We start from the raw sequence: 15,233 nt of genomic DNA on the forward strand, positions 1-15,233 counted from the left end.
ATCAATTGCCGTTTGCGAAAGAGAATTCCAAACTCCTACCACCCTTTGTGTGTAGAAATGTTTTCTAATCTCGCTCCTGAAAGGTCTGGCTCTAATTTTTAGACTGTGCCCCCTACTCCTCGAATCCCCAACCAGCGGAAATAGTTTCTCTCTATCCACCCTATCTGTTCCCCTTAATAACTTATAAACTTCGATCAGATCACCCCTTAACCTTCGAAACTCTGGAGAATACAACCCCAATTTGTGTAATCTCTCCTCGTAACTTAACCCTTGAAGTCAGAGTATCATTCTAGTAAACCTACACTCTCTCCAAGGCCAATATGTCCTTCCTTCCGAAGGTGCAGTGCCCAGAACTGCTCACAGCACTCCAGAAATTATGCTGCAGCCAAACAAAACCCTGGTCTAACCAGGGTTTTGTATAGCTGCAGCATAATTTCTGCCTCCTTGTACTCTGGTCCTCTAGATATAAAGGCCAGCATTCCATTAGCCTTATTGATTATTTTCTGCACCTGTTCATGACACTTCAATGATCTATGTACCTGTACCCCTAAGTCCCTTTGAACATCCACTGTTTTTAACTTTTTACCATTTAGAAAGTGCCCTGTTCTATCCTTTTTTGATCCAAAGTGGATGACCTCACATTTGCCTACAGTGAATTCCATTTGCCACAGTCTTCATCTAATCACAAAAATCCTATATCTTTACACAATCCCTCTCTGGACAATTCTGCAACAAGTTTAATACCGCAGACCGACCAAACCAAACCATACCATTACCAGGACCAGGCACAAGGGCACAGGTACTGGAGCAGAGGCAGTGGTCCAGCTCAAGGTACTACCATAAGTGTTACACCGATATCACCATCTACACCAGGACTGTATCCTTTCCACCACTGTGGTCCACCTGTAATCACCCTTGTACTTCAAGCCAGCGTACACAAAATGTTGTAGCAGAAGAGTTTGGGAGGACATAAAATATGTATGTACACACGTGTGTGCATATATGCGTGTGTGCGTATATGTGTATATACACACACACACTCCATAGTTTGACTGCATATATAGTACAAAATTTCACATAGCCACCATTAATGCTGGACTGAAATCCTGGTGAAAATTGTCTACCATTACCCTGAGATCGAGTGACAGTAACACATAGTAAACAACTTCCACGGATCAACTGTCAATTACCCTCATAATCCCAAATTCTTCAATGAGGCCTCCCAATAGCAATTAAACTATGCCTTCTCAGAAGAGTGCACTTGGTGGGTTTAGAGCATTTGTATCATTATCAAAACACAAGGAAAAGCCAATAATAATATAAACTGAACCATGTCAGCAAAGTAATGGTACGCCACTTAACCCAAATCATTAGGGTTGAGTGGCACAACACTACAGGGCTAACATCCAAATACACCTTTCAGTTGCATTAGCAGCATCCTCTGTGTATTAAACTATTTTTATTACCGCGTTAATTTGTACTAAGTGCACTTCTGCTGTGGCTAAAGGAGCCCTAAGTGAGTCACCAGCAATTTTTACTGACGCACTCTGCTTTCTTCTACTGTGCAAGAGTGTCAGTCACACAGCATTTGTGGACAGCTTACGGGTGGAGATTCTTCTGGAGTGCTCTTTGATAGACTTTTGCCGGCTGGCTAGTCTTTGACTTGACTTTCTGCAAGTCTTGTTGCAGCACATAATACCCCTCACAGTTCTAACGTGTTTGTGCACCATTTGAGTCTCTGGTATACGAAGCAGGCCCTGCGCTCACTACCTCGGGAAGTTCAAGCCAGGCACGTGCAAAGCATTCCATCAATAGAACACGAGACGGAACTGGAGGTTTGAACTCAGAAACTCTAGCAGCTTTCCCAGGTTAAAACTCGAGAGTGAGACATGCCTGCAGACCAGGAAGTGTCCGGCAGCTTTGTGCTCTGTATCAAGTTACTCAAAAGTGTCTGCTGTAATCATTTACACCTCCTCTGGACCCATCTTTTGTTTCTATACTTGTCCCATTACCACCACCTTTTGTCAATTACTCACTCCCTTTTCACTAGCGCTGTACCTGCTTAAAAACTGTTCATCTCTAACATCTTCCAGTTCTGGTGAAAGGTCATCGACCTGAAACGTTAACTCTGTTTCTCTCTCCACAGTTGCTGCCTGACCTGCTGAGTGTTTCCAGCATTTTCTGTTTTTATTACCCAAAGTGTCTGCACCCTCACACTCACTTCCCAAATTTACAAACCAATCAAGTCATGAACTCATTCCATATCGCTAAGCTGATGTCAGAATAGGTTCCTCTTTGGATTTGCTGCAATGGTTCCAGCTCATAATATAACTACCATTTTTATCATAAATATACATACAGTCTCACTTCAAACTAAGCATCTGCTGAGCAGGTACTTACTGTCCTCCTCCGTCCTCTGCTCCACGCTCAGAGTACGAACCTTCACCTTTTCCACAGTGGCCAGGGATCGGCGAGGATTCATCAAACTCACAGCAGCCGTGCTCAGGAACCTATTGGCTCGGCCCAGGGTTGGTGAACTTAACCAACTGGGCCTGGCGAGAGCTCCCCCACCTGCGGCAGCACCACCCGGCCTCTGCTGGATTTAGGACACATGCAAAGAAGAAACCAGAAACCGACTGTAAGGGGGGGGTCACACAAGTGATCAGAGTTACACAGAAAACCCGACATATTTTGTCAACTCATCCTGTAATTTCTGAGCTGCTTCCTTCGATTCCACTGCCTGATTCATCTGCAAATTTGACTAATTTGCATTGTTTAAGAATCCAAGTCACCGATGTAAATGAGAAACAGTAGTGGTCTCACCACTGAACCCTGGGCACTCCACTATTTTTTTTCCTAGGAATCAGCAGGTTCCTTATCCATTCCCAAGATTTACCCTGGATCCCCATAGAATTATTGTTCTATAGGCAATCAGCAAGCTTACACTTGATAATTAATTCCATTATTTTACGTGGAATTAAAATAAAATTAATGGGCTAATAGTTACTTGTGTATGTTTAGTCATCTTTTTAGAATCTGGGCACCACATTTACCAGTTACCAACCAGCTCCCCAGTTACCAACCTCCCCAGTGTCCAGTGACGCCCTCATACTGACCGTCAGTGCCTCACAAATCTCCTCTCTCATCTCTCTCACCAGTTAGAGAGGAATACCATCTAACCCTGGAGATTTACTTGTTTTGAGTCCTTTAAGCCTGTCTAGGATTTTCATCCTGTGTACATAAAAGTCATAAATTCTGCCTTGGTTAACTATGTTGCTCATTATTTCCCTCGTGAATAACTGGAGAAAATAAGCATTCAGAATATTTACTATTTGGTGTTCATCCTGAGTTTCGAGCCCGCATGCACCTTTTATAATTCTCACTGCTTCCCTGACCGCCTTCTTACTATTGTATGAGGATTATGTTTTGCCTCAGTACCAATGTCCTTTCCTAGGTCTTCCTTGACCCATCTGACCACCCTTTAAACGTGTTTCTGAATGTACCTGTATTCGCCCCAGTGAACCCCTTTCCCCTGCAGGATTTGTAAAGGTAGTTTTTTCCACTTTATATTGCTATTAATTTGTTAATCCATTTAGGGTCACAATTGTTTAGTCTGAGCTGGTTGTTTTTAGGTATATATTTGTCCTACATGCTTTACATTATTCCTTTAAATGTGTTCCTTTTGTTCTCTACTGATGAGTTGTTGAATAACCAATCCATTTGCTTTAGGTGTTCCCTCATTTCTTTGAACTTAGTTCTGGCTCCTGGTCTTTGATATATCTGATGTTAAATTTGATAATTCTATGGTTGTATCCCTCAAGTCTGCTACAACTTCCACTTCCTATATGATTTAGGGGCCATTAAAAAAATACCAGCTCGAGATGAGCACTGCCTCCCGTGGCTTTCTTGATATGCTGGGTCATGAACATAATATTAGTGGATTCCTGCTCAAACAGCGTTCCTGGGGTAGCAATGGATGAACACAATACTAGGGCATTCAAGTTGGAACAGTGCTCCTGAGGTAGCAGTGGATTAAAACAATACGGTATAGATTCTAGTAGAGATGATTGAGAAGGTGCATCAGTTGCTACATTCAATGTAAATAACCCACGCTCGTGGGCAATTACAAAGTGTGCTTGCGACATCTAGTGGTAATAAGGGATAGTGTACAAACTTGTGACCAATAGCTGCCCTGTCGTTTTTAATCATCTGAAGTCAGATGAGTGAATAAGTCAACAATCTTTGTCACGGAGTCTGAATCTCAAACACAAACTCCCTCCACAATCCTGACAATACTCTGGGTCAGCAATAGTTTCAGCGCCTCTTGCTTTGGGATCTAACAAATAAAACAAGCTACGCAAAGTCAGAGAAAGCGGTGATTTTGTACCTGTTGAGTTACACTCTCATCATCTTCATCTAAGTCGTCCATTGAAATGGCAGAGATCTCAGCGGGGTCAATGATGATATTGGCTTTTGATGCAAGATCATCTATGAAAAATACAGGTGAGTATTAGAACCCTCTTTATTCCCCCACACATACACGTTACTAATGCATGTTAAAATCTGCTGTAGCAGCACGTACTTCATGTCAAGAGGTGTAACACCTTCAAAGCATCACACATCTATTGAGCAAAAGAATCTTAGTTGGTTCAAATAAGCACTTATACCTTATTGCCTAAATGTGAACGAATCATAAAGTAACAATGAGGAACGAGTGACCAACAGAAGACCAATGAAATGCCTCAGTTTTATTTTCCGAGCCCTTCACAAACCAGAAAGTACCACAAAACCGATCGAATAATATCTTTACATGTTCTTCATTTGCCATTCCTTCCCTTAGGTGATTCATACAGCTAGAAATAACGTAACACACACATTAAAACTATAATAATTCTGAAAAAAAATCAATTTCCCCAGAGGATTGGTTAGTTAATATTGGAAACACCTGCAAGAAGTTTCCTCTATATAGACCTGCCCTGTGTTTAGGAAAGCCTGTGGTTTGAGTTCATAATCTCACCTGTTTGAGCTTTTTTCTAAACATTTTTTCTCTTGTTCACAGTTTCTCTAAACCAATAGTCTCTTACCAACAGACACCTGTGGTTTCATTCTCTGCCGGGGATGGATTAATGTAGCCCAGGTTTAACAAATAAGCCTGAATCACGGTGAATCACTTACTGGAGATAAATCTGTAGGTGGGATGCCCAGCATATTCACCTCAGAAGATGGAAAAAATACCACTAAACTATCACATACAGGCTAAACAGGTCAACTTATTTACAGATAAAATATTAAAGCAAAAAGACACAGCAGGATACTAAACAGCAGTGATTATACAATAGAAATAGAATCGGAGAACAAGGGGGTAATATACACTTTACAGGAAGCCACTTCAAATGGCCACCAATCAAATATCCAATTGACTAAACAAACAAATCATAAGCAGTTTGATTCAATCAGCAAGTACCAATGAGGAGCAAACAAGCTGCAGTAAAGTAAGTAAGCAAGTTATTTAATTATTTTCAAGGCCGCCAATCTCAAACTGGTAAGTAGCAGAAACCAACCCAACCAATAGTCAAATTGTTTTGTGAACGTGGTTTGAATCATCATGATATTTTAGTTGGTTAATATATATCCAATCTAAATAACACTAACACAAGAAATCCAGAAAAAAAGCAGTTCTAATAAAATGCTTATTTTTGCTCAAAGATGCCTGCACAGTGCTACAAATCCCTGGCAAACATTTTCCTGAGAGGCCTGTTCTTGTGTGGGGAGCCTGGAGTACTTGCCTAGATCTTGAATTACTAAATTAGGCTTTGTTGCTTGTTTTTTGTTCTGCTGATGCCATGGTTTCCTGCCCTCCCCTCATTATTTTCATTCAATCACATCTGCTGAAGTTCCAACAATCCAATCCCCGGTGCACCTATCAGCAGCCTGACCCAACCTGCTCCCTTCTACGGCCTGATCTCCTATAATCCACCTCATCCTGATTCCTTCCTGGTCCACCACAGCCTATCCAGAAGAGGACAGGAGAAATGGAGAGGGTGGAAAAGAGACAGAAGGGGACGGTGGAAGAGATAGACAGAAAGTAACGGTGGTAACGAGTTGGAGATTTTGTGGTCTGGTCCTGTCCTAACTAGGAACTGTACCGAGACTGTCCAAGCTCAATTCATTCGGGCCCTAACAGCCAGCACACAGGATGCTTCAATTATCAGTTTGGTCTGGATTCCAACCCACTTCCCATTAATGAAAGGACAATATCTTACGGCATTGCACCATCCAGTACCCAATAGCAAGGCAAGATTTGAACTATATTTCTGAAATGAAATGATGCTCTTCAGGATCAGGGCTCCTCAACATGGGATTGGTGGGGGGTGTAGGAGTCTGACCAAGACACCTTGTGACTTCAAAACTCCCATGATAAATTGAACTTAGGAATAACCAACCTCCCTCCCTAGTTCAGTGACTGGGTAAATTTGTTGACTAAAAGTCAAGTATAAGCTAATAGCTTACTGTGAAAATTTCAGTAAGATATACACAGCTCTAACCATCCATGTTAGCCTCCTTCACTTAGCTGTTATCAGAAGGCCTCCAAATCTCAGCATGTCTGTTCTTTTTTTTATCTATTTAAAACAATAATTTATAGTCTCCCTTCTCTAACCACCCCCATTTCCCAATATCTCACAATGAACCTCTGCCTCCTGGGCTGAGCACTTCACTGTGACCTCTGTCTATACTGCTCTGGGATCAGCTGGACCAGTCATACTTCATACTTTCCACAAATCCAAAGAGTTCAAGACAAACTAGGACATCATTTTTAGCAAAGAAACAGATGTCATGTGTTTGGGGGGTGGGGGGAAGAGAGAGTGGGGGGAGAAGAGATGAATAAAACTTCAATTACATCACTTACCCATAATCAGCAGCAGGTAAAGATTATAGGAAGCCTGGTAGCCTAAGTAAGGACGCACAGGAGGGATATGAACAAGTTGGAAGCGGTCGCAGTGATTAAAAACAATGCGTGTAAAGGAATTACTTCATTATTTGGAGTTTAATTTCCCTGAATTTATAGCTTATTTTGCAAAGTGCACTTTGTTGTCAGGTGTATAAAATCTGTCAGCACAGTAATCTACAGTTTGCAGGTCACCATTGTAAAATTTAAAAAACCCAAAGAAACCTTTCCGATTGACTTATGGAATTCCAGGAAAATAACCGCGCCTCAGCCAAATCAGCTGCACTCGGGGATTATAAACATCGTCCGTCCAGCACATTGGACAGGTTTATGGCCGACACCGCTCGGGGTATCTGCACTCCCAATCAAAGATATTGGGAAACTGAACCTGCGCCAGACGCGCTCCAATGATCCAGCTGATGGAAAGCTTCATCAAACCTGCCACAGCAAGTTATCACCATAGAGGCGATAAATTTACTGCAGCTAAGTTACCAGCGGAATCGTCAACATCAGAATTAAACACAACACGGGAGGGATGAACGAGCAAGGCCTCTCAGTCTCAGTCACACGCACAGCCACTGCAGCAGCGAGCTGCACCATTTTAATAGATCGTAAGTATCAGGGTGCTGCCGATCTGAGCACGTCCCAGTATCCGTTACAGAAAGTAAATGCAGAGGGAGAACGTTCAACATAAAGTCTTCCCCTATCTGGTTTAGTGAAACAAAACCAATTAAAAATTTTCAACATTAGATTCAACAAAGTCAATTTAACATAGCAAAATGTCCCAAGATGTGGTGCTTCACATTTGGGGGTCAGGCCCTGAGGAGTTTTGAGGGGGGGTGGAATTAGGCAGGGTGCCCAGAAGCACAATTGAAGTGGGGCCTTTGAAGGTGGAGAGAGATGTAGAAAGGGGGAGAAGGGAGGGAGGTCCTCAGTGAGGAGGGGCAAGATGGCTGCAGGCTGTGCCATTGATGTTAGAGAGGAGGGAGTACTACAAAAGACCAGAGTTGGAAGGGCAGAAGGTGCGAGCAGAGATGTAATGTTGCAGATGTGGAGATGGTGGCTGGGTTGAGGCAATGAAGGGATTTGTAGATGAGGCCAGGGATGTTTACGCCGATGCATTAAGGGATGGGAGCCAGTGGACGTTGGCAAGAACGGGGGAGAATGTGGAGGATAAGGGAGCAGGTTAGCATGTCAGAGTTTATGTGGGGTGCAGTTTGGGAGGACGGTGAGGAAGGCAATGGGTGAGACAAGGTTGTAGGTGACAAAAGGGTTTCAGTGGGGTGAGGTAGGGACAGAGGTGCCAACATTTCGGAGATGGAAATAGTTGGCCTTGGTGATGGACTGGGTGTGCGATTTGAAGCTCAGCTCAGGGTAGAGGTTGCGCACCGTCAGGATGACCTTAAAAGAGCAACTAGAAACAGGGTTGGGGTCAGCTGAGGCATGGAGTTTGTGGTGGGGGCTGAGGAGCAGGGCTTCAACCTTGCCAACGTCAAGCTGCAAAAAGTCTGGCTCATCCACAACTTATTGGACATCACAGCAACAGTTGACAGAAGTAAAGTTTTGACAAAGATATGAAATCTGACCCCATGCTTACACATATCACTGAGCGACAATATATGGATGAGGAACAGGAAAAGGCCAAGGACAGAATCCTGGGGCACACCAGAGGTGACTGTGAAGGTATAGGAGGAGAGGCCATTGCAGGGGATTTGGGAAAGGTAGGAATAGAGCCAAGGTGAGGGCTGTGCCACAGAGGTGGACCTGAACCATGCTAAATATCTCCCACAAGGTAGGAGTTTTACATGTCAGGATCCAGTAGCTCTGCTGTACCTCACCCAAGCAGCTATTCTTCATACATATATTAGGAAGTAACATTTGCCAAGGCTGAAGATACATCACATTCAATGAGGATCTGCTCAATTCAAGCAGTTTACCTCGAGTACAGCAATTTCAGCACAAAAGAGGCCATTTAGCCCATCACATCTGGGTTGGTGTTAACCCTTCAATAAGAGCCATCTGTTCTAATCCCTTCCCCATATTTTTTTTAAATGTTATAGTTTCAGCCTCAATAGCCATTCCACCTTCTGATAACACTGTGTAAAAAAACGTTTTTCTTACTTGTCCCTTTGATCCTGTATCGATAGTCTGTGTCCCCTCGTTACCGATTCACAAACAAGTGGGAAAAATCTTTCACCATCTACTATCTCAAAACCTTTTATAAGGAGGGTCAGTAACTAGAGGACACAGAATTAAGATGATTGGCAAAAGAACCAGGGAGATGAGGAGAATTTATTTTATGTAGTGAGTTGTAATGATATGGAATGCACTGCCTGAAAGGGTGGTGGAAGCAGATATGGGACTAATTGGATAGCTCCTTCAAAGAGCCAGCACAGGCAAGATTCTATGATATTTGAAACCCTTAATTAGATCCCCTTTATTCTTCTCTGTTGCATCGAGTCTACAGCACAGAAACAGGCCATTCGGCCCAACTGGTCCATGCCGGTATTCATGCTCCACATGAGCTTCCTCCCTCCCTCCTTTATCAAACCCTATCAGCAAGCATACCCTTCTATCCCTTTCCCTCTCGTGCTTATCTAGTTTCCCTTTAAATGCATCTATGCTATTTATCTCAGCTACATCATGTGATAGCGCGTTCCACATTCTTACCACTCTTTGGGTAAAGAGGTTTCTCCTGAATTCCCTATTGGATTTATTAGTGACTATCTTATATTTATAACCTCTAGTTGTGGACTCCCCCACAAGGGGAAATATTTTCTCTTTGTTTACCCTATCAAACCCTTTCAGTACCTTAAAGACCCCTATCAGATCACCACTTAGCCTGCTCTTTTCTAGAGAAAAGAGCCCCAAGCCTGTTCTGCCTTTCCTGATAAGTATATCCTCTCAGTTCTGGTATCATCCGTATGAATTTTGTTTGGACCTTCTCCAGTGCCTATATAACCTTTTCATAATATGGAAACCAGAACTGTTCACAATACTCCAAGTGTGGTCTAACCAAGGTTCTATACAAGATACATAACTTCTCAGCTTTTCAATTCTAACCCTCCAGAAATGAACCCCAGTGCTTGGTTTGCCTTTTTTTATGGCCTTATTAACCTGCGTCACTACTTTTAGTGATTTGTGTATCTGTACCCCCAAGATCCCTTTGCTCCTCTACCCCATTTAGACTCTTATTATCTAAGCACTATGTGGTCTCCTTATTCTTCCTACCAAAACGCACCACCTCACACTTGTCTATATTGAAATTCATTTGCCATTTACACGCCCATTCTGCAAGTTTATTAATGTCTTCTTGCATTTTGACGCATTCTTCCAGTGACAAAAAAAGCTCCAATTTTTGAACCTTTCCTCATTACTATAACCTCTTAGTCCAGTCACTCTAGTGAATCTTCACTGTACCTTTTCTGTGGCCCAGATATTTTAAAGTACTGCATGGATCCCCTCCTTACTCTTAAGCAGCAGTAAAGAACGATGGAACAAGTGTGCACAGAGAGGGACTGCAGCAGTTTCTGAGTGCGGCACCAGCTAGTTAAAGACTTGGAGCTCCCCAGATAACTCAGTGGGTAAATACACTGCCCAGCGTGGTACAGAGCCACACGAGCCAGAGACTCCCAGAGCTGGTCCCTGGTCTATGCTGAGTTAGCTGATCTCAGTGTGTGCAGCGATAATGTTACTATACTACCCAAAGGAGGACGGTAATGAGTCTTAGTATGAGCTCCTGAATACAGCCTAGTGATCCCTGAACAGTGCACATGTAGGATCAAAGGGCAAGGACAGCAGTGGGCCTGGCTCAGATACGCCTCTGCATTGAATAGTCTGCCACCATTCATCTTCAGGTTCAGTGGGAAAGGTATGTGAAGGCTGCCAGTGTCTATGGAAATAAAACCAGACACGAGTCAATGCCTTCAGGAGAGATGGGGAGAGATTTGGTGTGTGGATAAACACAGCCTGGATGCTTCCAAAATAACGGCAGCCACTCAAAGTGGAATAATGAATGAGTGAGGTATGAAAGCTGCAGGATTAAAAATTGAAGAGAATTAACTGACCTGACTTAGGAATGTTTGGGCTTAGTTCACTGACCTGCTTTGGAAACAAAGGTTGAGATTCTGATATATAATCAAAAACAAAAGGAACCAAGCATGATGGTCACTCAGTAACTGCTACTTTCAGATATGTAGGCCATAGAAACCCTGATTCAAGCATCATCTTGACAGGACCCTGCTTTACAAATCCATCAAGCATTTATTGCTATTCTATTACTTGGATCGACACACATTTTCAGAAGTTCCATTTACTGGCTGTTCTAAACTGCATTATTTTATTTCTACAATAAATAGCTGGCCTGTGATTTAGCCTCTGGTAGAATAAGTATATAACTTTTTTTTAAGCTTACATTTATTCAGTTCAGGAACTTCAAAGAGAGTCAGTAATGAGTATTACAGACTGAAGCTGCAGCTCCCCCTGGAGGTGGTGAAGCTACATCACCCAGCAGTGCTGCGCCTCTCCAGACAAGCTCTGCTAACTTGGTCTTCCCTTCTTGTTCCAAAGTCAATGACTGATGTCAGGGTCCAGTGGCTCTGCCCAAACAGCCATTCTTCATACACCACAGTGGACATAGTGCAGGTTGTCTGTTCAACCATTGAGGCAATCAGAAAGTCCGATCCTATCCTACACAGGGGAGGCTGAACTGTGATCAGGACCGAACTGTGATCAGGACCGAACTGTGATCAGGACCGAACTGTGATCAGGACCGAACTGTGATCAGGACCGAACTGTGATCAGGACCGAACTGTGATCAGGACCGAACTGTGATCTCTTCCATAGCACAGGAACAATAAATCAAATTACACTCCCATCACACCATCCTGGCTGAGATTAGATACCTCAGCACACACCAGGAGCGCTCCTGGTCTCAGGACCACACAGTGTATTACATTCATCAAGGCACGGGAGGCTATTAACTCAATTATCTCTCAGTATATGTATGTACAACCAGAACCCCACCCCATCCACTCATTTCTGAACAGCAAAATAAAGGGATTCTATTTCGCTAAAATCCCTCTGTTGTTGCCATTTTCATGTTGCAGAAGTAAATTAAAAATAACAATTAGCACTTGGCCAATTAAGTGAAGGCAGCAGCCGCAATTTGCAACATCTTACAAACAAGAGGTCCGCCAGACTTCTGCCACGAATGTTTCTGTACTTATTCACACAGCTCATCGTTAGCACGTTGTGAACGGACTGCCCTGCCTCTCTCAACCTGTAGGGCAGGAGCGCCTGCTCCTCTCCTGGGACTCGCTACTTGATCTACGCATCATGGCTCAGCCTAGCTGCGCCTCACTCCAAAAACTGATCAAGCTGCGCTTGGCAAGTCATGAATTGAGTTCCGGTTCAACATCTGCATGAGCATCTCTGGTTACCATCTTGTAGGGGGGTGCACAAGAGGCCAGAATTGGAGGACCACAGAGATCTCGGAGGGTTGTAGGGCTGGAGGAGATTAGAGATAGGGAGGGGGCGAAGCCATGGAAGGATTTGAAAACACGGATGAGAATTTTAAAACCAAGGCGTTGCCAGACCGGAGGCCAATGTAGGTCAGCGAGCACAGGTCTTTAGAGCAGAGAGAACTTTACATTCAATGAAATTCCCCTTTAGAAGAAATGATTGGGACACAGCTGCTGATGAGACTGTTGTAACACTTGCTCGGTTGAGAACAGTCACCAAGCGTTTTAGACTTTCCTGCTCCAAATAATGAGCAGATGGATTGAAGTGCTGCTTCCGTTACAGTCTCTAATAGTGTTGCACTGATTAGTCCTGCCACAGTCCATTGAGCCTAAACTGCTGATTAGACAGATTATTGAAGCATTTCCATTAAAAATACAAGGTAATAGGCAGGAAGTTAAAGAGCCTGTTAAAGCAGTGAGTGATAAAATGGAGAAAGACCAATACTTCCAGAGAAAGCTGTGGCTGGACAGGCACTCATTATGATAGCACTAAAGCAGCTGGAGTGTAGGGAAACGGCTGATAATTAGAGGGGAGTTGCTGGAATCTAAACATAAGACCCGGATCCATCTAGTTCGTTTTCTACCTTTCTGGTAGTTGCATGATACAATGATAATGGAGCTGTTGACCAATCATAGCAATCAATCTCCATCAATTAGTCTAGGACAGACTCAGAAATGACACGAGGGAAAACCCCAGTGGTGGAGAATTTTGGAACCATAGGTCCAAAGTCACCTTTTTCATCCCAAGCATGATATACTTGCCGTATGACATGTCTCAAATTACTCATATACTGTATCCCAAAATGTTATTTTCTGAAAGAAATCCATCTAAACTCACCATATGTCAATTTAAAGTGGAACGGTGGACCAAGAAAATTCTGTGACAAAGTTTAGTTCAGAGTCTAGAAATCAAGTATTCTGCGGTCCAGAGAGTGACTCCACTGCACAGGGATAAAATGCTGCTCCTTCATCAACATAGCTTGTGAAATATCTCCTTGAAACAGTTAAAATGGGAGAATTGAGAGCTGACCTGAGGGTGGGCCTCTTATGCAACACTATTCGCCTGCCCAAGGTGAAAGTGCTGCCATATTACTAAAGTAAAGCATTCAGCAGCCCACAGTGCACTAACTCTTGCCGACATTATGGGATGCACTGTATACAAGAACCAGAGACTGCTGAGAGAGAGATCATGTTCATACTTGGAAAGGGTCCATTGAATACCTACCAAGAACCATTACAATGACTTTGTTGAAAGTCTGAAGTTGGCTATTTAACGATCGCTCAAAGAGGTTTTATGGAATATCCACAGCTAATGGTCACTGCTTACACCTTTGGATAGCCTTCTTTAAACGCTACTGCCGTCCTTCATTTCAGGACTTGAATCTACAATGAGAGTACATTCCATCAGCTGGTACAAGTATCAACTGATGGAATGCTGGGTTACCCCAGAGTTGTGACCAAGTTTCCTGACTGCAGAGTCTCTCGAAGCTCTTGAAAAACAATATCCATGCAAGAAAGGAAGATTCTATGTATCTCAACAAAGGATTTCTCTGCCCAACTGTATTCAATTTGACAATAAAGAACAAATGAATTTTAAAAAAACATCAGTACAGCTGAGTATCTGACAAAAAAGTCCAACGCAGCTGGACCCTGGAAGTAACTAACAGCACAAGAAGCTCTCTCCTCACTGCTATACTCCAGTAAAGATACAAACTCAGCTGGAAGACTAACTTCAAAAAAGAACAGCAGTCCCTTCAGGCCACCTTAGGTGTCACTAACTGTTTCTGTTCGAAAGAAATACCAGCTGCTAATTGTAAACGCAGCTTGAAGCTAAAACTGTTGGGGATGCAGCTTTCCCATTACCCACTTCACATGAAATGCTACTTGCTCCTAATGGAGTTCACAGCTTCTCCCCATTGGTCCTGTATTCATTTATTTTATTTCAAGAAGCAAATCATTACAGAATACAAACTGAAGCAAGGAAACAGCCAAAGAAACAATTAACAGTCGAGCTTCAAAGATTCTCTTTCGTAAAAGGGCAAAATTGTACACGAGTTCAGCGCCAACACGGCGCCGGTGCACAGCCTCGCGCCGACACGGCGCCGGTGATACAGTATTGGTGTATATCTCCCACTGATACAGTATTGGTGTATATCTCCCACTGATACAGTATTGGTGTATATCTCCCACTGATACAGTATTGGTGTATATCTCCCACTGATACAGTATTGGTGTATATCTCCCACTGATACAGTATTGGTGTATATCTCCCACTGATACAGTATTGGTGTATATCTCCCACTGATACAGTATTGGTGTATATCTCCCACTGATACAGTATTGGTGTATATCTCCCACTGATACAGTATTGGTGTATATCTCCCACTGATACAGTATTGGTGTATATCTCCCACTGATACAGTATTGGTGTATATCTCCCACTGATACAGTATTGGTGTATATCTCCCACTGATACAGTATTGGTGTATATACGCTCATTGCTGCAGTACTGGTGTATGTTCACACATACAGTACATAGATTCTCTGTTACAGTACAGGTGCATATTCTCACACTGATATAGTAAAGAAAGAATCTGTACTTATATAGTGCTTATCACATCATCAGGATAGCTGAAAGCACGCAAAGCAAATGAAGCACTTTTGAAGTGTGGTCATTGTTGTAATGTAGTAAAATGCAGCGTCCATTTTGCACATAGCAAGGTCCCACAAATAGCAATTAGATAAATAAGCAGATAACCTTGTTT

The 15,233-nt window shown here is 42.9% G+C and overlaps 1 protein-coding gene across 1 annotated transcript in view; it reads right to left on the minus strand.

The window, feature by feature from the left end:
- LOC137334324 (E3 ubiquitin-protein ligase RNF123) overlaps nt 1–15,233 on the minus strand; it is a 370,362-nt gene that overhangs the window by 272,789 nt on the left and 82,340 nt on the right. The window contains exons 22-23 of the mRNA XM_067999016.1: nt 4,388–4,488; nt 2,401–2,596 (exon numbers count right to left, since the gene is read on the minus strand). Coding sequence (XP_067855117.1) covers nt 2,401–2,596; nt 4,388–4,488 — 297 coding nt within the window. The remainder of the gene's footprint in view (nt 1–2,400; nt 2,597–4,387; nt 4,489–15,233) is intronic.

This window comes from Heptranchias perlo, chromosome 17 (assembly GCF_035084215.1).
Source record: "Heptranchias perlo isolate sHepPer1 chromosome 17, sHepPer1.hap1, whole genome shotgun sequence".
In the NCBI taxonomy this organism is placed as follows: domain Eukaryota; kingdom Metazoa; phylum Chordata; class Chondrichthyes; order Hexanchiformes; family Hexanchidae; genus Heptranchias; species Heptranchias perlo.